At 46.5% G+C, this 25634-nt stretch overlaps 1 protein-coding gene across 2 annotated transcripts in view; it reads left to right on the forward strand.

The window, feature by feature from the left end:
- Nucleotides 1–25634, forward strand: part of Prp8 (pre-mRNA processing factor 8) — a 376058-nt gene that overhangs the window by 287913 nt on the left and 62511 nt on the right. For both annotated transcript variants that reach the window (XM_075684108.1, XM_075684107.1), the window contains exons 29-30: nt 7064–7301; nt 12189–12317. In XM_075684108.1, coding sequence (XP_075540223.1) covers nt 7064–7301; nt 12189–12317 — 367 coding nt within the window. The remainder of the gene's footprint in view (nt 1–7063; nt 7302–12188; nt 12318–25634) is intronic.

The raw sequence follows: 25634 nt of genomic DNA on the forward strand, positions 1-25634 counted from the left end.
GACTTCCAACACCATTTTATTGACATTGCAAAATCATGTGGGGCATGCACAGAAAATGACAAGCAGACAAAAGGGGTGCTCTAACAGCAAATCTTTTTTGCTAAACACATGGTCACATTAAAAAATGCACATTACTAACACTATCTGTTCAGATGCATGACTTCACTAAGTGTCAGCGGTATAGAAAGGGAACTAATACACAAGCTACCCAGTTTTCTGAGGAAATCTGCTTCTATTATTTCCCACGTGAGCTATAAGCCATGTCTCGCCAAAACTTCCATACTTTCAAAGAGGGGCACGCAGCTGCAATTCCGGCAGGGGATGCCCAAATGGCCTTGCACAGTGTTGTGAACGGTGCTGTAGTGCTCCCTTCAGCGCTCATTAAGCGCACCAAACATGATGAGCCCACTCAGTCATGGTGCCAGCGTGATGAAAGGCCCTGGTTTGCAGTGCTCCCATATGTCTATGATGTGTCCAATTGGCTAAAAACATTGGGCAGCGTGCAGGAATCAGTGTGGTTTTCTTAGCTCCAGAATAGCTGGCAAAGTTCTATAAACGTGTCAGTGCGCCTATACAGTCGAACCCAGATATATCGAACCCGCATATTTCGAATTATTGGCTATATCGAACACACAGATTACCCCCTTGAAAATACTATGTAAAAGTATAGGACAATTGCATAGTATATCGAATTCCATTTTCGTCAGACATTCAATATATCGAATGCCGCACCGCGCCCCTGGAAGGTGCGCTTTTCCCAAAGACATTTGTGTCCGGTCCTCAGGGGAAAACATTTCCGCAGAGTCAGACAGCAGGCTCCTCCTCTGCGCATGCGCAGTCGTCGCCTAGCGACGGAGACGCAGAGCCTTTCCCCCGTTCTTGCGCCCTACCGGCGCGAGCTCTCTCGCTCCTCCTCTACTGCCGGCGTATGCATTGGGCAAGGGCATTGGAGCTCAGCGAAGAGAGTGCGCGGCATGGAGACACTGCGACATTTCCAAGCCACGCTTCCTGGGAAAAGGGGGAGAGAGAGAGTGAGGGGTCGGCACGGTCGCTCGTGGGCCAGGGGAGTCAAGAGAGCCAGAGAGGGCTCAAAAAACGAACACAGCGCCTTCGACGGCATATTCTGCCGATCCTTTTCCCTGCTCTCTTCTTTCTTTTCCCTTTGTCGTTCCTTCGCAGCCCCGTTGACTGCCGCTCGAGCTTCGCTCGGACTGCTCCAGCTGCGCATCGCGCGTTTTGTTGTGCGTACCTCTGTTTCAATGTGCCGTGTGTAGCGTGTGTAATTGCAGTCATCTGGTGAGCTATGGCATCTGCGGACATAAAAAAGAGGGAGAATCTGGACTTCGCAAGAAAGCTTGGAGTAATCCGGCGTGTCGAGAATGGAGAAAGGAAGTCCTCCGTGGCAGACGCATTCGGCATTCCGCGGAGTACTTTAAGTACGTTGTTAAAAAACAAGCAGGACATCAAGCTTAAAGCAGGTGAGGAAAGTCGCTTGGGAGCGTGTCGTGTGCGCCCTGCTGCTTTTGACAAAGGGGAGAAGGCACTCTATATGTGGTTTCTTGAAATCCGAGCAAAAAATATTCCCGTGGATGGCCCGATGTTAATCGAAAAGGCCAAATGGTTTGCTACGGCTCTTGGCAAAGAGAACTTCCGCAAAGGCACTGGATGGCTGCAACGGTTTAAAAACCACCATGGCATTGTAGGAAAGGCCATTTCAGGCGAAAGTGGGGCTGTCAGCAGCCAGGAGATGCAGCAGTGGCTTTCTGAGGAGTGGCTGAAGATCACTGAGAAGTTTTCGCCTGCAGAAATCTTCAATGCAGACGAAACTGGTCTCTTTTGGTAAATGTTGCCGAATAAGACACTCGCTCTTCATGGAGCCTCATGCCACGGCGGTAAAATGAGCAAAGTGCGTGTGTCGGTGCTGCTTGGAGCCAACATGGACGGCTCGTGCAAGCTACGGCCATTCGTGATCGGGAAGAGCAAGTCATCAAGCTGCTTCAAGAACTGTAAACAGCTTCCCGTCTGCCACGGCTGTAATAGGAAGGCCTGGATGACACGTCAACTTTTTGTTGAATGGCTGCAGGCTTGGGACGCTGAGTTGGGCAAGTCGGGCCGCCGAGTTTGCCTTCTGGTACACAACTGTTTGGCCCATCAAACAACTTGCAAGCTGCAGCACATCGAATTGAAGTTTCTCCCGCCGAACACCACAGCAAGACTGCACTCCTTGACCAGGGTATCATAAAGGCATTCAAGGTAGGCTATCGAAAACGACTATTCAACAGCTCCTCATAAACCTCCGTATGCGAACCGATCTCAAGATTGACCTGCTCGGCGCGATCCAGACGACTTGAAGCAGGCCACAGTAGCCAACTGTTTCGGCAAGGCGGCCCTTGAAGTGGCCGGAGATGAATGTCCGGAAGCTTTAGATGACGATGAGTGCTTGGAGGACGCGTTCCGCAACATTTTCTGCGCATGCTGCCTTATATAATGACAGTCGGGGCCCACTTATAACTATATTCAAGTGCCACGAAAATTCCATTGTTATAACCGGGTTACATGAAAATGTCAAAATAGGGGGATAGCGGAGCTGATGTGAGAAAAGTATAATGGTGGGAGGCCCGTGCTTTTCCCCATCACCTTCCTCCATCCGGCTGCTGATTGTGTTCACTCGTTTAACTGCTTCCTGGGCGCTACAATTGCGTGTCACAAGCCACAGCTGTCAGCGTTAAAGAATGGAACTGCTATAACAACTGCAAATAGGTGTCAGGGGTGGCAAGCGATATGTGAACATCGCTGAGGCATCACTTTGATGGTCCCAAAAGGGGCTTTTTAAAGATTGTGAGAAGGCTGCAGCGGCAACCTGTCAGCTTGAAAAATCGAGAAGAAACGCTGAGAAGGGATCGCCACAAGCATCTCGCCACGTATTTCTCACTGGCTTGCACGAGAAAAGTCTGTCTGTCAGCCATGCATGATTTATGCAAAAGTTGCTGACGTCCTTCTCCAAGGCATCCAAGTGCTCCACATACTGCAGCGGAAGGTTCCTCACAAAAACAAAGCCCTGGAGGGACTGAACCATCTGCTGGGCCTCCTGTGAGGACAATGTTGAGTCAGACTGCCCTACCGCATCGTTGCTGCCATCGTAACCGTCGCTATCTGATGCAAGTACATTCACGGCGATCACCTCATTGGTTGTAAGCACTTAGTTTCCAAATCTATAGTCGTGTGCTTCCTTTTAAGGGGGGACGCGGGGATCAACTCTGGAAAAACGACCCAAAAATCACTTTTTAGAAAGTTGCAGATTTCGAATCTTTGACCCCTTTTCTATAAGTTTTCCAAGTATTTCCGCTGAAAACGACTGCTAAGTACCACAAATAAATATATACATAAGGCAATACAGCGAAAATTTCGTGAAAATCGGTGGAAAAGTCACGGTTTTCGAGCGTCCCTAGCTCCGGAACGGCAGTACGCGGCGCGGCCATGCTGGTACCGTTGAAAAGCGCGCCTCTTTGCATTTTGACTCCTCTCTTTCATTTCCTGATAGAGAGAAGAGCAAGCATAAAAAAGCAAAAAGTCTGAAGGTCGCGGAGCTCCTTGTCGCGGCCGCCGATTGGCTTGCTCCGTCACGTGCGTTCTATGAGCCGCCCCATTGGCCGGGTCTGGAAGCGAGCTGCTGCGGCGTCTGCTTCTCCCGTTTCTTCGAGCGCTGGCTGCTGCCCCTTTGTTTAGGCGTTGGATATTCGAGGTACGCCGCCGCTTCATCGCTTTATTCGGATTTTAGTTTTCTATTTCATTTTGTAGTTTCGAGCATGACTTGGCGGACGTGGACGACGAAATACGCGACCAAGCACCGCTTCGGCAGCCGCAAGCGCAAGCCGCCGAACATCCGAAGGATAAGTAGTTCTAGCAGAGTTGCGTCCGCGTGCAAGCTTAGACTGTCGACGCATTGCCGGGCAATTCGCAGGCTGTTGCAGCCTTGAGTTCCAGCGGTGATGATACCGAACTAATAACCGCCTTTTCCGATGCTTCCGGGCCTGCAACGCCCTGTAAATGCTCTGCGACGTACCCCGATTGTGCCACCGCCGTCACCGAGATGAACGACGAAAGTGCGGTCCAAGCGCGAGCGTCTGCGGCCGTGAAGACGAACCGTGCATCAGCAACGGTCGCACCATGCAGTCGCATCTTGAGTCACAATTCATCTTGTCGGAGGTGTTGAATATGACCGTCGCCACTGTCCGCGCGTCACTTGGTTCTGTGCCGGCAACCGAACGGAAGATAGGGTTTACGGCTGGAGGAGCATGCTCGGTGGCGACGGATTCAAGCGAGTCGAGCAGCTGAGAAAGATGCCTTGCGCAAGAAGAGGGCACAAAAAGCACATGAAAGCAAGCATAAAAGATCCAAGAAGCCAAGAGATCAACCTGACACCTGTACCTACAAGGCCGGTAGTTTCTAGTCGAATAAACATGGCCCAAAACTTCAAACACCTTTTTCTCAAAACTTTTTTCTACCACGAAGGTAAACTTGCAAAGCCAATATCTCAGCCACCGTTATAAATATTTTTACACCGTTTGTTTCGTTACACTCATTGTGCACCACTGCACACAGTGACATGTTTTGTTTTCAAAATAGTTGCTTCAATAATTTGTTATCTTTTGTTTTCACAGTCGAGATTTTCATGCAACTGAAGTAGCTGCAAAAGAATGAAAATATAAAAAAAATTCTGTTAGGCAAGAAAAATTACAGGAATGTCACTGTGTGGAGGATACATATAGGAGTGCTATCAATGTTTGTTTGAAGTCCTAGCACCAATATACAGGTGTGCAGGCATTTTGCAAAAATGAAAGCAGAACAATTTTGTAAAAAAAAAAGTACTTCAGATATTGCAGCCATATTTTCACCATATTTTCACAGTTTTGTTTATGTGATATTATTAACATCTGTGCAAAATTTAATCAAAATCGAATGGTAAATAAAAAAGTTAGCTTTGATCCCCATATCCCCCCTTAACTGGCAACGTCGTGCATTGCCGATGATCGGCGAGCAGATCAACCATCTTCCATTTCAGTGGCGAGTGAAATGAGGCTGAGAAACCACACGGCCCAGAACGATTTCAATGCAACAAACGAAGACGAACGCGAGCGATTAAGCTGTTTGCAGAACTACACTGACTGAGGAGCCAGCGAGCAACATGCGAGCAGCGCAGTTGGCACGGTCCATTCGTGTTTGGAGAAGTGGAAGGGGGACAGGAGAGAGACGCACAAGGATGGCTGGAAAATGAGCACGCGGTGGCTCTTGGAGCAGCAGCTCGAATTTCCGGTTTCTTCTTTTATTTTCAAGGATTTCGCCTTTTACTACCTTTCAGCATGGCCACCCAGCAGCCAGTCTTCATTGTTATAACCGATAATGTGGCATCAGGGCATTGTAGCAAGCTGGTTATTTCACCATGGAAAACATACAAAAGTTGACGGTGTAGCAGCTTCTCATTGTTATAGCCAATGTAGTGTTAGAACCGATATCGTTATAAGTGGGTTCGGCTGTATACACATGATTTGGCAATGGCAATAAAATGGTGTTAGAAGTCAGCGCAGTGTGTGTCGTTTCGACCATGTTTCATCAAGTTTGTGTTATCTCCAAAGTTAATTTCTCTGAGCACTAAGCTCGACATGTTAGCTTGTTGCAGAAGTAGGATATACACTAGTAGGTGTGCACTAAACGAAGTAGAAAAAACAGAAGTAGGATATACACTAAATGAGTTCCTTTGTAATAATGATACTTTTCAGTCTTCCTTTACCCCACGTTGTTTGTGAGTGGAATAACCTAGATGCATCTATAACTAACACAGTACTGCAGTCTGATTTTGTTAAATTATTAGAAGGTGAAATAAGTAGTTAGGAAAAAATAGTTCTTGTGCACATATAATCGTTAGAACTCCCATTTTCAGAACTATAGCTAAACATTTACCTCCTTTGTTTCTTTGTTTTTATAACATTGTAGTAATCTTTACGTACATGTAACCTGAAGTGTACTATTTATGTGAGTTGCTCTTGTTATTCATATTATTAGTGTTGTAAAATTGTGCATTGCACCTGTTTGATGTATTTCCATTTAGATGTTTTGATGCTCTTACCATTCGGTATATAAAACATGCACTGTATGTATAATCAATGCCCACCTGCTATGGTCTCGATATGAGACTGGCAGTATTGTAAATAAATAAATAAATATCATGATGAAAAATGGCACACGAAGGTTGCTTGTGACGATATGCTCACTCAGCAAGATTCAACAAAAGCATGACTTGAAAGGACCCACTACTGAACTCAATTTAGCCAGTTCGATCCAGAACGCATTTTGATAGGGGTGAAATAAAAAAAAAACAATCTTGTAACTTAGATTTAGGTGCATGTTAAAGAACCCAGATTGCCAAAATTATTCAGTAGTCGCTCACTATGGCATGCGTCATAATCAGATCGTGGTTTTGGCACGTAAAACATGGCAATTTAATTTGTAATCTTTTTAAGACCTGAGAGGCAGGTCAGGTGCCTTGATCTCAGCATGTACAATATACTGACAACGAATGTTCCTTGCTGTGATGCTACTTAATGGCTGCTGCTGTCAGATGGGTGTATTATTGGGCAGTTCAGTTTGCTACTAAAGTTACCAGACGTAACTCTCTGGTGCTGCAGTCGTTCAGCTAGCTACCATGAGAATGATGGTTAGCACTTGGAATTGTCTGATCTTCATGCTTAATGGCTTCAGAAATGCTTGTGGCTTTTACGCTGCATTACTACCATTTATTGGCCTAAAGTTTGAAGCAATTCTATTTTTCTAAATGCACTAAGCAATAAGATTCTGTACATGCATAATTGTTGTGCTTTGTTGCATTTCTAAGGCAGTATTTCTTTAATGAATTTGTAAAGTCAGAAATCTGTTTCAAGCCAGAAGGACAAAGTTTAGGCAAATCCATGTCCTGAACATCGTTTCCATGCTGGCTTGCATCTCCCATAAACAGTAGCAGTAGAGTTACTACGATAATCCTTAAAGATAATCTATGTGTGTGTTTCAGTGCCTATGGCAACTGGTTCCCAGGCTGTAAGCCACTCATCCAGCAGGCCATGGCTAAGATTATGAAGGCCAACCCAGCATTGTACGTGCTGCGCGAACGTATTCGCAAGGGTCTCCAACTGTACTCTTCTGAGCCCACCGAGCCTTACCTCAGCTCCCAGAACTATGGCGAGCTATTCTCTAACCAGATCATCTGGTTTGTTGACGACACCAATGTCTACCGTGTCACCATCCACAAGGTATGTGCAATCAGTCATAACAAAAAATGTAGCAAGCTATTAGTTACATAGAAATCAAGGTGTACAGTACGGTCTGCTCCTAGGGAACTCCAAATTAGTATTCCAGCACGGATCGCAGCTCAGTTCTAGTATGTACAAATGTCTGCAATATCAGGTTGTCTACCAACTGGGAATTCTCAGGGATATTGAATAGTCTGGAAATACTCGGGGAAAACTCAAGGAATTTGCACTTCTGCCAGGGAAAATTAGCTGCATTTTTTATTGAAAGCGAACAAAAGTCGCGCTAATGCTTGCTCGAGTCGCACAGGAAATGTAATGAATCGTCTTTGACGCCCTGACGTCAGCTGGAGGAGTTTCCATTGTACAGTGAATGACCAACTTTTTGGACGCCCGATAATTCAGACACCTTCGTGGCACCACCACGTGCCCCATAGAGTCCATGTATAAGAACGTCCGAAATTTCGAACGCAAGAACCCTTTGCCATCCGATTTTCCTAACTTTTTTGCCCTGACCCCAGGTCCGAAATGCCATGAGAGAAAGCCACCACTACTGCCATTTTGATTACCTTGCCGCCTTGAACCGGCACTCTCGCATGCGGATCTGCTGGCAGCTGTAGCCACTAACGCTGCAACACTAGGCCTAGCTGCTTCGACGTTCGCTATTAAGCTTCCTGCTGTTCTGTGCCATGTTTTTCATTGTACGAATTCGCCGCTGTCACCAATGGCACCGACTGCGCCTTTGTGGCCCTCACAATTGTCTTCGTAGCTCGGAAAGCATGGTGCATTGCCTAATGCTGGTTCCCGAAAGTCATCTTCGCCTCAATGGAGGAATGTTACGCTGTGAAGCATGAGCTTGGGAAGGGGCAATTGTCACTGAACACAGTATGTATTCCTTAATTATACACGCGTGCACGTGTCGTCTCCTGTCACAGTACAAGTAGCGATATGATATGCCTAATAAGTGTACTGGCAGGCCTTTGGAGCTGTTTCGAATGTGCGTGTGACAACTTGAGCTCTTAAGAGCAGTAAATGATGTGCATTCATTTTTTTAACTGCCCCAAATTTTTCGGACACTTTAATTTTAATCATTCACTTGGTAACAGCGCAAAGGGACAGGGACAAAAAAAAAAAAAAAAACACGACAACATTGGCGAAACACGACAACACGGGCACCCGTGTTGTCCTGTTCCTTTTTTTTGTCGTGTTTCTTTCTTTTGTCCATGTCCCTTTGTGCTATTACCAAGAAAACAATGAATCCTAATCAGCTCATCCACCTTGATATCTTGCTTCAGTATATGTCACGACAGTTGAGGTTGACTTACCAGCCGTTGATAAGAGGATCTCACTTCTGACAAAGTTTGCGCCTTATGCCAACAAGCTTGCTATTGTTAGAAACAGCCTTGTCGAAAATATTTGAGAATGTTGGACTCGATTTGCAACTGGTTTTACCATTTCTTTTTTTTTCGAAGGTATTTTATTCGCTTTGCATTTTACTAACCCCTCCCTTCTGTTTTCTTTTTTGAATAAGATAAGCACTACACCTTAATATTCAAACTGGATTAAGTCTTTTTATTTTTTAACATATTCACTAGAGAGTGAAAGCATTGGGCGGCATGGTGTCAGCCTGTGTTGGCATGAAACAAAGTTCTGTGTCACTCAGGTAATGTTGCAAAGGCACCCAGGGAAAACATGGAAAACTCTGGGAATTTAGAAATGTCAACTTTGTAGACACCCTGAAAATGTTTTTAAAAAATTTTTTTGTAATCAATAGATCACGTTTTGACTAGTATCAAATGCCTTTTGCCCTGTGAAGCTGAAGAAGTAGTGAAGTTATGTTGTAAATAGCAAGCACTTGACTGGGGACGAGCACACACTTGACTGGACCTTTGCACATGCGTTCATACTTTTGGAAATACGTGCTCCCTTTTTGCAACTCCCCTTGGTCCATGTCACGTTGCTGTTCCAATCAGTCCTGTTGACTTGGATGAACCGTGCACCAGCAGAGGCAGTGCTGTTCTGCGAACTGCAGCGTTTGCCGCTTCGGGCCGACGTCGCAGAGTGCATGTAATAGGGCAGACGCACTTTGCAGAGGCAAAGTCCGTGATCGCATCAGTCGGGGCAGCTCGTCCGCGGCGTATTTGGCGCTCCTTTTGCACCGTAAACAACTAAGTGAGGCGCTCACTTGCATGGAACAGCTCCATGGCGCATGCAACTTGCAGAATAGCTTGGGTCTCTATACCCAGTACACCAAATACGGTCGAACCCACTTATAACAATATTCAAGCGCCACGAAAATTCCATTGTTATAACCGAGTTGCAGGAAAAAAATATCTTAACGGAGATGTCTTACCTGTTCCGAGAAAACTGTAATGGCGGGCAGGCCAGTTCTCCTCCTCCGCCACCTTGCCCCATCCGGCTTCCGATTGTGTGGGCTCTTTTAACTTTAAAGGGACTGACAACCAATTTTCATGGTACCCACTTTTTCTAGTGCAATGGAAGACTCACCGGCCAGAGCATCTAATCATGAAGTAGTAACGCAGAAAACGCCATGGAACATTTTTTTATCAGAACTTTTCTATCTGTAGTGAGGATGAAGTCGTTCACTGAAGCATGCCGAAAACTATGATAGGTGAGCGCAATAGCGATTATAGGCTAGCATTAGTGGGAGGCAGACGACAAGTGCGGTTGTAGGTGGGAGAAAGTATTATTTTGTTTGTCGAGTTGGTGTTTCTGCGATTCATGTTTTCCAAAGTGTTAAAGTATTTCTGTGATAATAGCTACGTGTTTCTGCGGTTTCCGGTTCAACTGCTTTGGTATTTGACTAGTCAAAACGAAACCAAGTGCATCAAAAATGAAACAACGCTTTTACACATGATACGCAGTTGGTGTTGGTGCAGCCAAACGTGCACTTCTGATTTCTGATGTCTGTCGAAGACCTGAGCGAGCTGGAACAAAGGATTTTTAGCTCGCATGCATGCTTAGAATTTATATCCTTATGAAGTAGCACCCAAATGTCATGCTTTGATGGACGAAAGCTGCAGCTGAAGCAATGAATCCAACTTGCTTGATAGGCCATCGTCCCCGCCACAAGCAGCCCGCCTGGAGAATGCCGATTGGTGAAGGCTCACTTACACTAGGCCAACCAGACACCAATTTCGGTCTGCCAATGGTTGGTGACAGCATTTTTTTCCTTCGTGTCGGCGCCTCTGTCACACTGTACCGACACCGACAATCTGCCAACAGTAGGCGGAGAGCACGGCATTGGTACAGTATAACAGAGGCGCCGGCACGAAGTTAAAAAACGTATCTATCCACGGCAGAGCTCATCGATGGCATCTTGTATCACAAGGCGATCGTGAAACTCTTTGTACTTGCGAACTCGCACTATACTTGCACGCGTACAGCAGCATGTGTGCCTCCATGCATGCAGGACGACGCGAGCGCCGCTCGTTAGCATGGACTTTCTTTACTTCGTAATATGCGTAGAACAAAGCATGTCTGATAATATACTGTCTGCAATATTAAGCAATAATTGTACTGTACTTAGTGACACTCAACTTGCATACAGTAATCTCTTGACTTCATTTCGAAGTATCAAGGTTTCACTGCCGGCCCTTGCCACTTACTGGTTTTTCTGACTTTCTTTGCCAATTTAAAATTATATTTCCTACATGAATCCCAAACAGCCTGCTAGATTCCGTCACTATAAATCATAGTCATTTCGTTCTCATCAACGTCTCGGAACACATTCTGGCCAGTTGTCAGTCTCTTTAACTCTGCTTCCCACGCGCTCCAATCACATGTTGTTAACAAACCGCGGCTCTCGGCGCTCAAGAATGACACTGCTATAACAACTACAAAGAGGGGTCACGGGTGGCTAGTGACATACGAGCTCCATCGAGGCATCGCTTTGGTAGCCCCAAAAGGTGCGTTTTAAAGAATGCGGGAAGGTTGCCGCAGCAGCATCTCAGCTTGAGAAATCTAAAAGAAACACTGGGATAATGCGGCATCGGGGCATTGTAGTAAGTGGGTTATTTCACCATGGAAAACATACAAAAGTCGACGGTGCAGCAACTTCACATTGTTATAACAGATATATTGTTAAAACTGGTATCGTTATAAATTCGTTTGACTGTATTCACACGCCTTATTTTTGCACTGCACTCACTTTCTTCGGAATTGTCCCACATTTTTTGTTAAACTAGATCGCTGGAAACAAACTGGGGAGATATACGCCAAGTGTCCACTTAGTGGACGTGTCTAGTTCTTCTGCTGCTGAAGTGTTGATTTGCTGGGGGCGCCTGTCTCCTTCCCACCAGCCCACCTTATCGGAACTTCAGCAACAGATGAATTGGACATCACTAAGTGGACACTTACAGAGTACTCCCCTGGTCTGACAATGCCAAGAATGCTATTCAAATTGAGACATTCTTCCGTGTAGGTAAAACATAACATACTTTATTGCCTGCCGCCGTGGCTTAGCAGCTAGGGTGTTGTGCTACTAAAGTAGCATGAGGTTGTGAGATCGAATCCTGGGCGCTGTGGCTGCACATGCAAAAATGGCCGTTTCCCGTGAATTAGGAGCATGTTAAAGATCCTGTGGTGGTCAAAATTAATACGGAGTCCTTCACTACAGCGTGCCTCATAATTTGTGCTTTTGGCACATGAAAGCTCAGACTTTAAAACATGCTTTAATTCAATCAATCAATACGCTCACTCGATGTCTAGAGACGCAAACCGCACGTGAACTGTCAAAATTTTCGTCCAGGGGCAGCGACCCTGGGAGTGTTAACGAACACCACCACCCCTGTAGTAGATCTGGAACTTCCACTGAACTCGTGCCCTGTGCACTGTCCACTGATGTGTCATGTGTAACCCTTCCAACAGACCTTTGAAGGGAACCTGACAACCAAGCCCATCAATGGTGCCATCTTCATCTTCAACCCACGCACTGGACAGCTGTTCCTCAAGATCATCCACACTTCCGTGTGGGCTGGCCAAAAACGTCTGGGACAGGCAAGTAGAGCTGCATTCAAATGTTGTTTCTGTAGACGCTCGGGGCAGGAGGAGCGGGATAGTGTATGGAATAAAGCCATATCATGCTCTTATTTTGAGCAAGTGCACTTCCTCAAAGTGCTTAAAAAATAATTATGAAGGCTGAGTTCGCACTAACTTCGAAACCACAACTTGTGATTTAGAATGACGTAAGCTTCTGGAAACCACAATTAAACCTGTTACCAACTGTGGTTTCAATTTCTTTGTGCACTCATGGCTTGCCACCCTCCAGCTTCTTTATTTGTGCACATTCGGAACTCCGGGGAGAGTGAAACGGAAGGCGCTTGTGGTATTTGTTTGAAGCCCACATTTTCTGCATCCGCAAGACTGATCGCTCTTCTAGCATTGTCCCGCACCATCTGTATTAAGTTAAGGTAACGGATAACGGCTGTTTCGTGCTTTGAAGTGGTTGTGTGCGTGCTTGTGTGTGTATGTGCGTGTGTGTGCGTATGCGTTACGAAGCTCGCGGTAGCTTTCGCTGTTCAGAAAGCAATTCTGTCGTCGGTGCAGATCCGACGCTTCACTGCAGAGGTATGTACGAACTAGTATGGACTCATGGTGTCATCACAGGTCGACCACCACACCCCTCTTGCTCCTCTGTCTCGCGGTGACCACCGCGCTTCTGGCAGCGAAGCGCCGTTCGAAGATGGGCCACTTACACAAGTGCATCTTGTTGCTTGGTATTTTGGGAACGTTGATCAAATTAATAATCCTACTTCTAAAATAGTAGACTCCTGCTGGTTATTTTCTTGATTAATTAAATCTCGAGTGAAGGTTCACCTGGGTCCATACATATTTATGGACGAAGGCTTTCGTTACTTCAATCCTGTAATTAGCCCTCGCTGGATAATTCAAACTTAAGGGGGGGCATGGCAATGAAAACGTTTTTTTTTTATTTATGGGAATAAAGTGGTGAAATTTGGCATGCAGGTGTGATTTGTTATGCTGACATCATAACTGAAATTAGTTTTGTTCTATCTATTATAGTCTTTGAGTTACAACAATTGACCACCTCTAATGGTCTGAAGCATAACTGCGAGTCGGCCTAGTTGGAACATATTCATATTTATACTTTTTGTGCGCAAACAAACAGGGACGAAGAATAGGGGCAACACACGGACGAGCGCTTTCTAACAACTGGTTTCATTTTTGAAGAACTACTTACTTAAATACCCACAGAACTGCGCAATCTAGAGAACAGAGCACGCCTACAGCGCATATGATACCCGCTGATCTGCGCGATCAAGTCAAAAGAGCAACGTCAATATTACATATAACACTTGTGATAAAAAAAAAAAACAAAAAAAAGAAGGCGTGGACAAAAGCCACCCAGTCATACTAAAAACAGCAAAGTTCATAACAACAACCACTTACAATAACATGCGTTAAAGATGTGATGATAGAAGCGAATTTTCTTTATCTAACAATGAAACAGAAGGATGGCTGATGCATTTTTCTTTTTGTTTTTCAATCCAGTATGCTTCCACGATTTCCCTAGCGGTTTGATTCCTATGCCTGTACAAAATGTCTGTGCTAGTAACACAAGGGGAGCAACCATGTTCTTGGCAATGCATTGCCAAATGCGTACTAGGGCGACCTTTCAGGCTAGACAAGTGCTCCCTTAACCTAGTTTCAGTGATTCCGTATGTGCACGGCCTTTCACACAGACTTAAGAAGGTGGCTGGTAGTTATGAAGTAAAAGTGGTATTTTCGGCAAAAAACAAAATAGGCAGTGTGTGTTCCAAGGTTAAAAAGAAGTTCGAAAGTAAGGATGATGTACAGAAAGAATGCACTGTTAAACATGCGCGCAAGAACCAATTTGTTGCTTGCGCGAAGAACGTTGTTTACCAGATTCCTATGACGTGTGGTCATGTGTACGTAGGGCAGACTGGGAGATGCATTAACACTAGGTTAAGGGAGCACTTGTCTAGCCTAAAAGGTCGCCCTAGTACGCATTTGGCAATGCATTGCCAAGAACATGGTTGCTCCCCTTGTGTTACTAGCACAGACATTTTGTACAGGCATAGGAATCAAACCGCTAGGGAAATCGTGGAAGCATACTGGATTGAAAAACAAAAAGAAAAATGCATCAGCCATCCTTCTGTTTCATTGTTAGATAAAGAAAATTCGCTTCTATCATCACATCTTTAACGCATGTTATTGTAAGTGGTTGTTTTTATGCACTTTGCTGTTTTTAGTATGACTGGGCGGCTTTTGTCCACGCCTTCTTTTTTTTTTTTTTTTTTTATCACAAGTGTTATATGTAATATTGACGTTGCTCTTTTGACTTGATCGCGCAGATCAGCGGGTATCATATGCGCTGTAGGCGTGCTCTGTTCTCTAGATCGCGCAGTTCTGTGGGTATTTAAGTAAGTAGTTCTTCAAAAATGAAACCAGTTGTTAGAAAGCGCTCGTCCGTGTGTTGCCCCTATTCTTCGTCCCTGTTTGTTTGCGCACAAAAACTCTAATGGTCATCCCCAAATTAATTAATTACACATAAGTTCACCAAGATTTTCACATCCACATGTTCACAAAGACCTATTCTGTGAAATAAAGCTATTGGTTTATTTTTAAATGCCGAAATAGCATAAAAATGTTTTTTTTTAACTTTCTATGCATATTGTCTTACTAACACCTTTTGCAAAAAAAGGACAATTATGAATTTTCTTTCTTTTTTTTTTTGTGAGGTGCAGGTAAAGGTGGATAGCTTTATTGCACTCATCAATGTTTCAGGGTCTAAGTGCAAAAGACAGCATGATTTTGTTTTCATTCGTTGTGAAATGGCGCTGGGATGACTGAAAGCAACTGCACAAGAAATGAAAGCTGAGAAAACGGAGCTCAAATTTTCATTTGGTTGTAAAAATTTAAATCTTTACTTTGAGCACCTAAAACCTGCCCGGGATATAGTCCTTTTCCTATGAGGACCCATCTTCTTTATATTTTGATGTAGTTTTTGCGTTCTTGCAGCAGTTTCGTGCACCTTAGTTGCCTTTTTGATCATCGTGCATCCATCCGTCTTGCAGAGGTCGATGACAATGCGTTCAAAATGTCGGCTCTTGTCTCTCGTTGCGCAACCTCTTTATTAGTGAGAGTTGGAGCTGAAATTTTCGGTTGAATATTCGATGCGAAAGCTTCTGCTCCACCTATGTCACGTTGCCGTCATGACCACATGTGGATGCACCGTCACCATCGTTCGCGGTCGCGCCTTCACCATCGCTCGCGGATGTGCCGACACCATCGCTTGCGGGCGTACCTTCACCATAGCCCACAGTCGTGTTTTCCTGCTCACCCACGTGCACCAGTCGTGCCTCGTCAACAAGCTCGGCAGCATCCGCTTCTACAACTAGTTTTCCCTCTTTTCCACACCTTTCGTGGTCTTCCATACACGCGGGCCATTTGAAACTTGATTCCTTTGGGACTCATCACAGAAAAGGTGCATAAGCTGCCATGATCATCAATCACATTGATCGGAATACGCAGCTCATTGCTGCGCAAACGCGCGTGAGAGAGGTTCGTTAGCAATTCAAATCTACAACAGTCAATAGGAGCGCGTCCTGTGCCCCATGTGACTACTGCACCCAATCGCAATGCCGCATTTGCCTTTCTTTCACTTGCGTTTGCTGGTTTATTTTTCGGTGGAAAAATGCGTCGCTCCAGCTATCTTTAGCTCCAATCTCTCCTCTTTACGATGATACCAAGATGGCGGCGCTGCGTGACCGGAGAGCTGGGCGATCCGCAGTGCAACGAGGCCTTCCAAAGCCAGATTTTTTTGCAATTTTTTATGACAGCACTCTAGGAAAGTGCTGCTTTCTCTATTTATACCGTGCAATTTTTTATAATATTTTACCATGAGGTAAATAAAGGTCCGTGGATCGTGGAAAAAAAATTAATCAGAAAATCGAAAATTTTGACAATTTGACCACATCAATTGCTGCGTCCCCCCTTAACTGGTCAGCACAAATGTGCCGGACTCCAATTGTGACCCCAGTCGCTGCAGTGTATGTCTTGGCGACACTATGGATTAGTGAATGTGTCAGACGCATCTCCCGCTTAAAAGGCTTATTCTTTTTCTTTTTTTTTAATCTTTGGCCTGCTCTAGGAATATTTTCAAGCAAAAATGTTTGCTCGCAATTATCACTGGCACTCACGGTAGGCTGCTGCAAATGCCTTGAGCACGGTTTTGGTTTCGTATCATCTGCACCGTTCAGGCAATGTTTGGACCAATTTTCGCTAAAGAATAAAGAAAAGGGCACACATTGGAATAGTGTAAGTACAGTAACCAGTATGAGCCCAGCCAGCGCCATTGCCATCACAAAATAGTGGCATAACTTTTCAAATAGCCCCGCAGGGGCGTCTGCGTCAGCAGGCGTTTAGTGTGTTGCGACACCATGTACCCGAGCAGATGAGGGTCTCTCCCGGGTGTAGCCATGCGCGACTTAGCCATGTCTGGGGAAAGGGCGATCCTGGGGTTGAGCCGATGCCAGGTGTTCGGACCTTTAATGCCCCCCGGCGTGGCAACACACCTCTTTGGCCTCCTCCTACTCCAACACACCTACTTCACATAGACGGCACCTCCAGACTGACCCATCTGAGGGAAATAGGCAGTTGCCTTTTTCTATCCTCCTCTCCGATCTTAGTCTTTCTCTCTCGCCTTTTTCATCTTTCGTGTCTTCTGTTCACTTCTCACTTCCGAATTTTCGAACGGCAAGGGTTAACCTTGTGTGGCTCGCCAGCCTTGGCTATGCTGTATTTGGTTATAGCAGCGATGTACGGCTGGCATTGGCAGGGTTTCTCTTGCAGGAACTTCTGTCACAGCCCCCTGTTGAGCTCCATGGTGGGTGGTCGCACCGCGGCCGAAAACCCCGTCTATACTTATGGGAAACGCTTTTCCTAAACTCCCTGATTGCCCTCAGAAACGAGGGTGCACCAAAGATATCTTTCAGTTTTGCGGACACTTAGTCCACAACTTCCCTCGTTTCCATGTAATTCACTAAAAAAAAAAAACCAGACAAGCCATTGTGAACCAGTTCTCCATTCCTTGTTTCAGTCTTTGACTGAAGTTTTTGGTCCAGGATATAAGGCTTCGAAGATGGCAAGCAGTGATCTGCTCTTGGAGCTCCGCGATCAGAAGCAATGAAAGTCATTACTATTACTTGAGCGACTGGCCGACGCGCATAAAGCAGCTAGCGCCATCTCGTGGCGCGCTGCGCCTACTCAGGTACTCTCCGGTGCGCGGGCAAGGCAGGATGCGCTGCGCGGTAATGGCTGGAGATACAAACTTATGGAGGTAAGTATTGCCTCGTCTCGACATTGTTCGTTTCAGGGAACTAAGCAACGCAAATGTCACGATTATTTGGCACGGAAAACGCCGTCCAGATGGCAAAATATTGATTGTTATATCCAATATGCGGTGAATAACCTATCGTTATAAATGGTTTTTTTCCCCATAGACCTAATGCATAAAATGACACTCTCATGTCGACTGATCGTTATAACAGATATATCGTTATACAGTCAAACCCCGTTACAACGAACACCACATTAACGAACATTTCAGATTAACAAACTTTTAAGAAATCCCATGCCGACTGCTTATAGTTTCAATGTAAAAATATTTCACTACTACGAACTTCAGAATAACGAACATTTCAGAATAACGATCGTTATTTAATTTCCGTGTCATCTTAACAACACCTCAGTACTACGAACTCATATCCCGAAATGCGAGGATTCTTAGATTTCAGTGTATCCGTCACGGCAGTCGGAGCTCTAAGCTAGCAGACGATGCAGCGCGAAGAGCGGGCGCCTTGCAACTTGCTTCCCGCAAAAACCTGAGATGGCGCGGGAGGAGAAAGATGCGGGCGGGGACTTTTTTTTTTTCCCCTTCTCCGTTGCGGAGGCAATGACGCACCAGGGTTTGTGAGTGGAGAGGCGGGAGCATGGGCTCGTAAAACCTGAGACGGTGCTGCAGAAGGAAAAAAAGAAGTTGTAATTAACGCTGGAGTGGGCCTTTTCTTTTTTTCCTGTTGCGGAGGCAACGCCACATCACGTTTTTCTTGCTTGTTTTCTCAGTTGTTCGCGCGCTGTCACCATTATCAGGCCTGTCCATCTTGTTTTTCTTCTGGTTATATTATTGTGTTAGAAGTGCGTGCCGGCGTTCACGTTGCCATGAGCTCAACAACTCTAACCACGGTGAAGAAGCGAAAGCAGTTTTCTTTAAGCGAGAAAGTAGACATTCTTCGCGAGATAGAAGACGGGAAGAAACAATCCGTCGTGGCTAAAGAACGTGGAGTGGCGCAGTCGACGATCGCCACGATTCTCAAAGATAAAGAGAAAATCTTGAAGCACCAGCAAGAATCTCAGCTTGCCCCATCAAGGAAGCGACTGCGGCTCGGCGATTTCCAGAATATTGACGCAGCAGTGCTGACTTGGTTTAAAGACGTGAGAGCACAGAATGTGCCCGTGTCAGGCCCAATGCTGCAGGAGAAGGCGCGGCAGTTCGCTGCAATTCTTGAGGTCACCGGTTTCGAAGCTTCTTCTGGCTGGCTCCACCGTTTTCGCCAACGAAGCGGCGTAACCTGGCAGTCTGTGTCTGGCGAGGAGAAGGCAGCAGATGAAGCAGCAGCAGCCACGTGGAGGGAGGAAAGCTTCCACGAAATGGTCAAGTCTTACGCAGCAGCTGATGTTTTTAATGCAGACGAGACGGCCTGCTTTTATCAGCTTCTCCCGGACAAGACAATGCATTTTAAAGGACAACAGTGCAGAGGCGGCAAAAAGTCGAAGCTTTGCGTCACCGTGCTGTATTGCTGCAATGCAGATGGCACTGAAAAGTTGAAGCCTCTGGTGATCGGGAGGTTTTCGAAGCCGCGCTGCATGAAAAATGTAGTGTCGCTGCCGTGCCAGTACAGGGCGAATCAGCGTGCCTGGATGACCCGCGAGCTCTTTTCCGAGTGGCTGCTGACGGTAAACGAGAAGATGAGGAAGGAGGGGCGGCACATTTTGATGATTGTGGACAATTGCACGGCGCACATTGTCAACATACGGCTCACGAATGTGCAGCTCGAGTATCTGCCGCCGAACTGCACATCAGTACTTCAGCCACTGGACCAAGGTATAATAAGGAGCGTGAAGTCACACTTCCGGAAGCGCCTTGTTCAGCGGCTGCTCATCAACCTACGCCTGCAGCACTCGACAGCCATCAACGTCCGACAGGCTGCGGAAATGCTGACAGGCGCATGGTGGAGCGTCACGTCCACCACCATCCAAAACTGCTGGAAGAAGGCCGGCCTGACTATCACAGATGGCCAACCACAAACCGATGAACCGGCAGCGGAGGGCAGTTCGAGCGAGCTTTGGAGCGAGGTGGCCGAGCAGCTAGCCGTCGATCCTTCAGTCACATTTGACGACTATGTCCAGTGTGACGACGCGACGTGGACCTCAGCGGAGCTTACCACTGATGACATACTGCAGAGCGTCCAGGGCACGGCGACTCAAGATGAGGAATGCAGCGACGACATGGACGATGACGTTACGGCAGCACCCGAAGACCGCGACGAGTCCGTGTCGGCCACAGATGCGTTGGACTACTTGCGAAAACTCCGCATATTTATAGCCAAAAGCGGCACAGCGACCGAAGGCGTGCATAAGAATGCGGATGGTCTGGAATCGTTCGTGCTGCAGAGTTTGTGCTGCACCCGTCAGAAGACGATCACGGACTATTTCAAATAAATGTGCCTTGTCTGTCGATCACGTGTGCATTGTGTGAGAAACGAGTTCAAGGAGGTACCGTTTCAAAGGTAGGACGTTTACGTTACTGAAATGCTATTATTATGGCTAATTTTTGGGCTTTCGGTATAACAATCTTTCAGAATAACGAACATTTTCCCGCAGTCCCCTGAAGTTCGTTATACCGACATTTCACTGTATGTGGTATCGTTATAAGTGGACTGCACTGTAATTGCATATGTCAAAAAGCAAACGCTCAAACATGACAAGGGAATTAAGGAAACTTGCCAAGGTTGATGACTGGGCGTGTTGGTATAGCATATTAGAGAGCGCTCTGTGGTGTGTGTCTCTTCTGTGTGTCTCGTCAAAATGTTGCACAATCCAACACCTCTAATAGGAATGAAGGAACCAACATATGTGAATTACCAATCGCCGAAGCTACGATTGTGTACCACCGCCGCTACCAGCAATAAACAGCCCCACTTGCTATGCTATATGCTTCCTTACACACCAGTTTCACTCACCTGAAACGTGAAATCCACCTGCTCACTACACGCAGCAATGTGCATGATAAATTTTGCAAAACGCACCAAGAAAGTGAGCTTGTGTTACTGATATCACTGCGCTTGCCTGTAAAAAGAAACACAAGAACTAAAGTAGCAGTAGTTACACGGCTTATGAAAAGCTTGAATGATGGCACAGAAAGCACTGATGTAACAGACATGATAGAGCACGCAGAACCACACTGCATCTTTCACAGCATGGTGGCAAATCCTGCACGCGTCTTTTTCAGGCAGCCGTCGTCTGCTAGCTGCTTGTGCTGGTCAAAGTGAAAGTCAACTGACAGCTCCAACAGTCTGTAGCCCGTTCGAAACTTCCGGTCAGTGAAAAAGCTTAAACTAATTTCTGGAAACTCTCGGGACTAATTTGTGGTGCTTAGGAAGCTGTCCAAGCAAAATTGAATGCGGCACAGCACTCCCAAGCAGTTCGTGACTGTCAGGGGCTGCTAATCAAAGAGGCCCAGTCACTTATTGCAACGTACCGGTCACTTATTGCAACGTACCGGTCGCTTGTTGCAACGTACCGGTCGCTTGTTGCAACATCCTGGCCACTTGTTGCAATGTGCCAGAGCAAATTTCCCTCTGCATCACTGAATTTACGTTACTGCTGTGTTCAAAGGCAACATAAGATGTGGTACTTTAAGGGGGGACACTGCTCTTCAAATAATGTTCATGATGTTTTCCATCAATATTCATGAAACTTTCCATTCGTGTTAAGACTTTTGTGCTGATTTCAAATATGTAATTATTTTTCCAATAGGACATTTCGTTCCGAAGATAAATGAAATTCATTGTTCATATATTGCACAAACAATAGGGAAAAAAAATGCGCTACAATATTCATATTGGCACATGCCTGGGTACTAAAAAACATTAGGAACACAATGGTAGGAATACTATTTTGATACATCAAATATTAGCAATTTTATAGCAATTCAATCTTTACTGTTCGAATTGTGGCTACCCCACTGTCTGATCTAAAGCAGAATTGAAAATTTTTAAAGCATAAATTCCAAAATCGGACCCTACCATTGTGTACTTTGCACCCTCAGCTACAAGCCACAACAAAAATTATGGCTCTATCTGCTTTGAAGGCAGAGATATCGCTGCGGCAAATCAGCAACAAGTCAAAAGTCGGTGTTTCGAGAAAAAAGGAATACATTTACTTTTAATCAAAAGTACAGAAATAATGTTGCATTATTTTGTAGTGAAAGTGGCTAAAAGCCACCAGGAAAGTAGTCGCCCTGACCACGGCCACCCAAATGCGGCAAAAACATCATTTGGCACCTTTCGCCGATTCCCGGTGGCTTGCATCGCGCGCACTGCAAGGTTGTCGTTCACGCGGGTCGAGCTCCACGCCAGTGCGATATCGCCGCAACACGCGCACGTGATAACGATCTTTATGGCGAGGCCAGATTACCATTCGCTTTTGCCTCCAGTGACGCTGCCGCCGCACACCTTGCACTTGACAAACGACATCAGTGCGTTCACAGAGTCCTACTGAGGATAGTGAAGCCTGCCTCAGCGTCGACTGGCGCGGCTGCAGCGCCGTCGGCGCGAGTGAGCAAATCCAACACCCGCTTTGTTGCTGGCGTTGACGCAAAAACTTGAAGTTTTTTGAGCATTCATCTCCCTCTGCAAAAAATCCGCACGCTGCAACATTGCAGCGTCACGCCGAACGTGGCCGCTGTCTGTAACGATTTCACTCATTTGTGAGCTGGCTAGGCCTACTTTGGCATCGTCCGCGGCTTCGGCATCATTTGCGGTTGGCGGCGAGCTACTCCCGATGCTTTCAGAAGCAATGGAGCACTTTTGAAAGTTATAAGCTGATCGCTTCTTCTTTTTTCCGAACTTGTGCCTCGTGGTGAACTTTCCGGTGGACTGGACATCGTTAGGCATGTGCCAAGAAACCTACGAGACGCACCGTCGCGTCGCCTGCGGAGTGGAGCAGATGATGGGAACCTCGCGCAGCCAACCACAGCACGCGTTTTTGGTCACGTGTGCTAGTCAACGAATCGGATCGCGCACAGGGCTTTTTTTCTTCCCCGGATTTCAACGTCACTGGCTTACTAACGGAGTCACTTTTGGCGGGAAATTAAAGAAGGAAGGCTCCTCTTTCCAACGAGACCAAGATGGCTGCGATCATGCGCATAGAAAAAGAGCTACGCGCCGCGATAAAAGGGCTGTGTTTGCGCGGAATTCAGCTCACAGTGATGTTATAAATTGATATTGCGGACGAAATACTCTTCCCTGAGATTTGAAACTTGGTGAATTAAAGGAATATTAGCTGTAGAACTCGAAAATTTCATTTTCAAAAAATCAATTTTTTCGCGATTTTTTCGCTGCAAAGACCCGTGTCCCCCCTTAAAAGACCCCTGAAACGGTTCGGACAAATTTTGTAGACGCGTAGGGTACAGCTTAAGTAGAACATTCGCACCACAATTTAAGTGAAGCGTTACGTATTAATGGAGATACAAGTGATTAGAAGTTACCCTCCTCCCTAGCCATGCTTTTCCTCCTCAACTCGTTCGCCGAGTGAGCGGGGCTAAGCTCCGCCTTCACTGGTTCTGCGTCACGACGCGACATCACATCGTCTACTTCCGGTTGTTTTGGAGCCCGCCCGCACGAGACCTCTCCGCTAGCAGCGTGCGTTGCGAGCATTTTGTCGTAGCGCCGAACGTGTCTGGTATTCCGGTAACCACAGGCAAGCTGGTCATTTCGGCAAATGACTGGAGGCATAAACTCAAGCCGATGAATTTTAGCGTAGACGTACGTGAGCGGCCTGATCGGTCTGCACGGTCCAGACACTTGTTGGCGCAGCACTTGACCAGCCAAACAAAGCGCTAATATTGCTCTAACCAAGTGTAAAATATTTTAAACATTTATAAAAACAATGTGTTGATGATTACACTCCTGCAAAAATTACACACCAGCAGCAAAGAAGAATACACTTCGTTGCTGCTACTGTGTATGGTCGAGTTCTGTCCCACGAGGTGGCTGCACCGTGCAGACCATTCACATTTGCCCTTCTGCTAATCTCATGGCTCATCCCATGACGGCAAGATCAAGCGGCCAGGCCCTGTCCCCTCGCTTGCGTTTGCCCTAACACCGGACTCGCGAAACGCTATTGCGTTAATAATCTTCGGTGTAAAGTGACGGCCACAAACGTGCACATCCTGGCGCCGATCGGATAGCGGCAGTCCGATGCGCAGAAGCCAGTTCGCTCGTGTGCTGCCTTGCAGAGGGACACGATGTCACAGCTTGACATATTGCCAGTCACTACGTTTGCAGTTCACAAGGCAACAAAGTCGAATCATAGTGCTCGTGAAAAGACTGAGACTGACTCTGACCTCAGAGCTCTCGTCAAAATGGAGTACGTTGTAACACAAGCAGACGACACTTGTTGTGTGCCAGAAGTGCTTAAGTGTACTGAAAAATTGTTCTTGTGCATTCTCTTTATGTTACTTTCCTTTTATAAAAACAAATTAACTAGCATTCCAACTATTACGAAGTTTCATTTGTTTACCATAAAGTTGGAAAAGTTATCGATCACGCGCCCTGGTCAGCCAATCGGACAGCTCGCCCCACTGACGTGATATGGGTGATTTCCGTCATATGGGTAGGGGCGGCTTAAAATTCCGCTGAGCCGTGTGCTGCAATCGGCAGCGATGTGCATCTTTAAAACCGTATAATAAATTACACGCTTTACGCGGAGCACTTAGATGTGTTGTGGGGATACGTGACTCTCACGCGTGCCCTGATATCTTGTTTTCTCGCATAGCTCCTGTCTTCTGCAGTGCGGCTTCGCTGCGTGGCCTGGCGCCCGCGGCGGTCGGAGTGGTTGAGGCGCAGTGCGAGAGATGGTGTGAGTGTTGCGCTGCTAGCGCCGCCTCACGGCAGGGTTACTTGGGGGGTGCGGGAAAGATAAGGGGCTCCCTCGGCCGGCGAGCGCGGCGGACGTCCCGCGCATGCGCCGATCCATGCATCTGCGAGACCGTCTCGCATGGCCGCCTTCGAACGCGCCACCGTTCGCGTGATAGTACACGCGAATGACCAGGCATTGGGATCCAGCATGGGGCGAACATATTCGCTCGCTATCCGGTTGCGGTGAGTTGGACTTCAGAGATTTGTCGCGCGCCCATTGGCATGTTTTGTGGATAGCAAGTCGGCTAGCAGGCATTGATCTATGAAAGGTGCAATAAATGCCCTTGTGATTGTTTGCACTACTGTGTTGTCGTTCCTTTGTCCCAAGAGCATGGGTGTGAGAACCCCACAGTGTCAATTAATGATCCGAAGGACTTACTCTAACGACTCAGTACGTTTGTAGAAAATTGTCAAAAGCATTTCAGGGTCCCTTTAAAGAATGTTGTCGTATGAAATGGGAACATACAGGGTGTCTACCAACCAGGAAAACCGGGAATTCTCAGGGATTTTCAATAGTCTGGAAAAACTTAGGGAAAACTCGGGGAATTTGCGCTTCTATCGGGGAAAATTAGCTGTAATTTTATTGAAAGGGAAAGAAAGTCGCGGTAAAGCTGGCTCGAGTAGGAGGAGTTGCCAGTGTTTAGTCAACGACCGACTTTCCGGATGCCCGATAATTTGGACTGCTTCGCGGCACCACCACGTACCCCATAGAGCCTATTTATAATGACGTCTGAAATTTCGAATGCAGGAACCCGGATGCAAGTCCGGAAAATCACCATCCGATTTTCCATACTTTTTGCCATCATGGCAGGTCCGAAACGGCATTAATAAAACCACCACCACCGCCGCCGTTTTGATTACCTCGTCGCTCCTCGAACCGGCGCTCTCGCACGCAGATCCGCTGGCAGCCGTGGCCACCACCGCAGCAACGCTAGGCCTAGCTGCTTCTGCATTCGCTATTAAGCTTCTTGCCGTTCTGTGCCGTGTTTTTCATTGAAAGAATTCGCCGCTGTCAGCATTGGCACCGACTCCGTCTTTGTGGTTCTCGCGATTGGCTTCAAAGCTCGGA

The sequence above is a fragment of the Dermacentor variabilis genome, chromosome 3 (assembly GCF_050947875.1).
Source record: "Dermacentor variabilis isolate Ectoservices chromosome 3, ASM5094787v1, whole genome shotgun sequence".
Taxonomy (NCBI): domain Eukaryota; kingdom Metazoa; phylum Arthropoda; class Arachnida; order Ixodida; family Ixodidae; genus Dermacentor; species Dermacentor variabilis.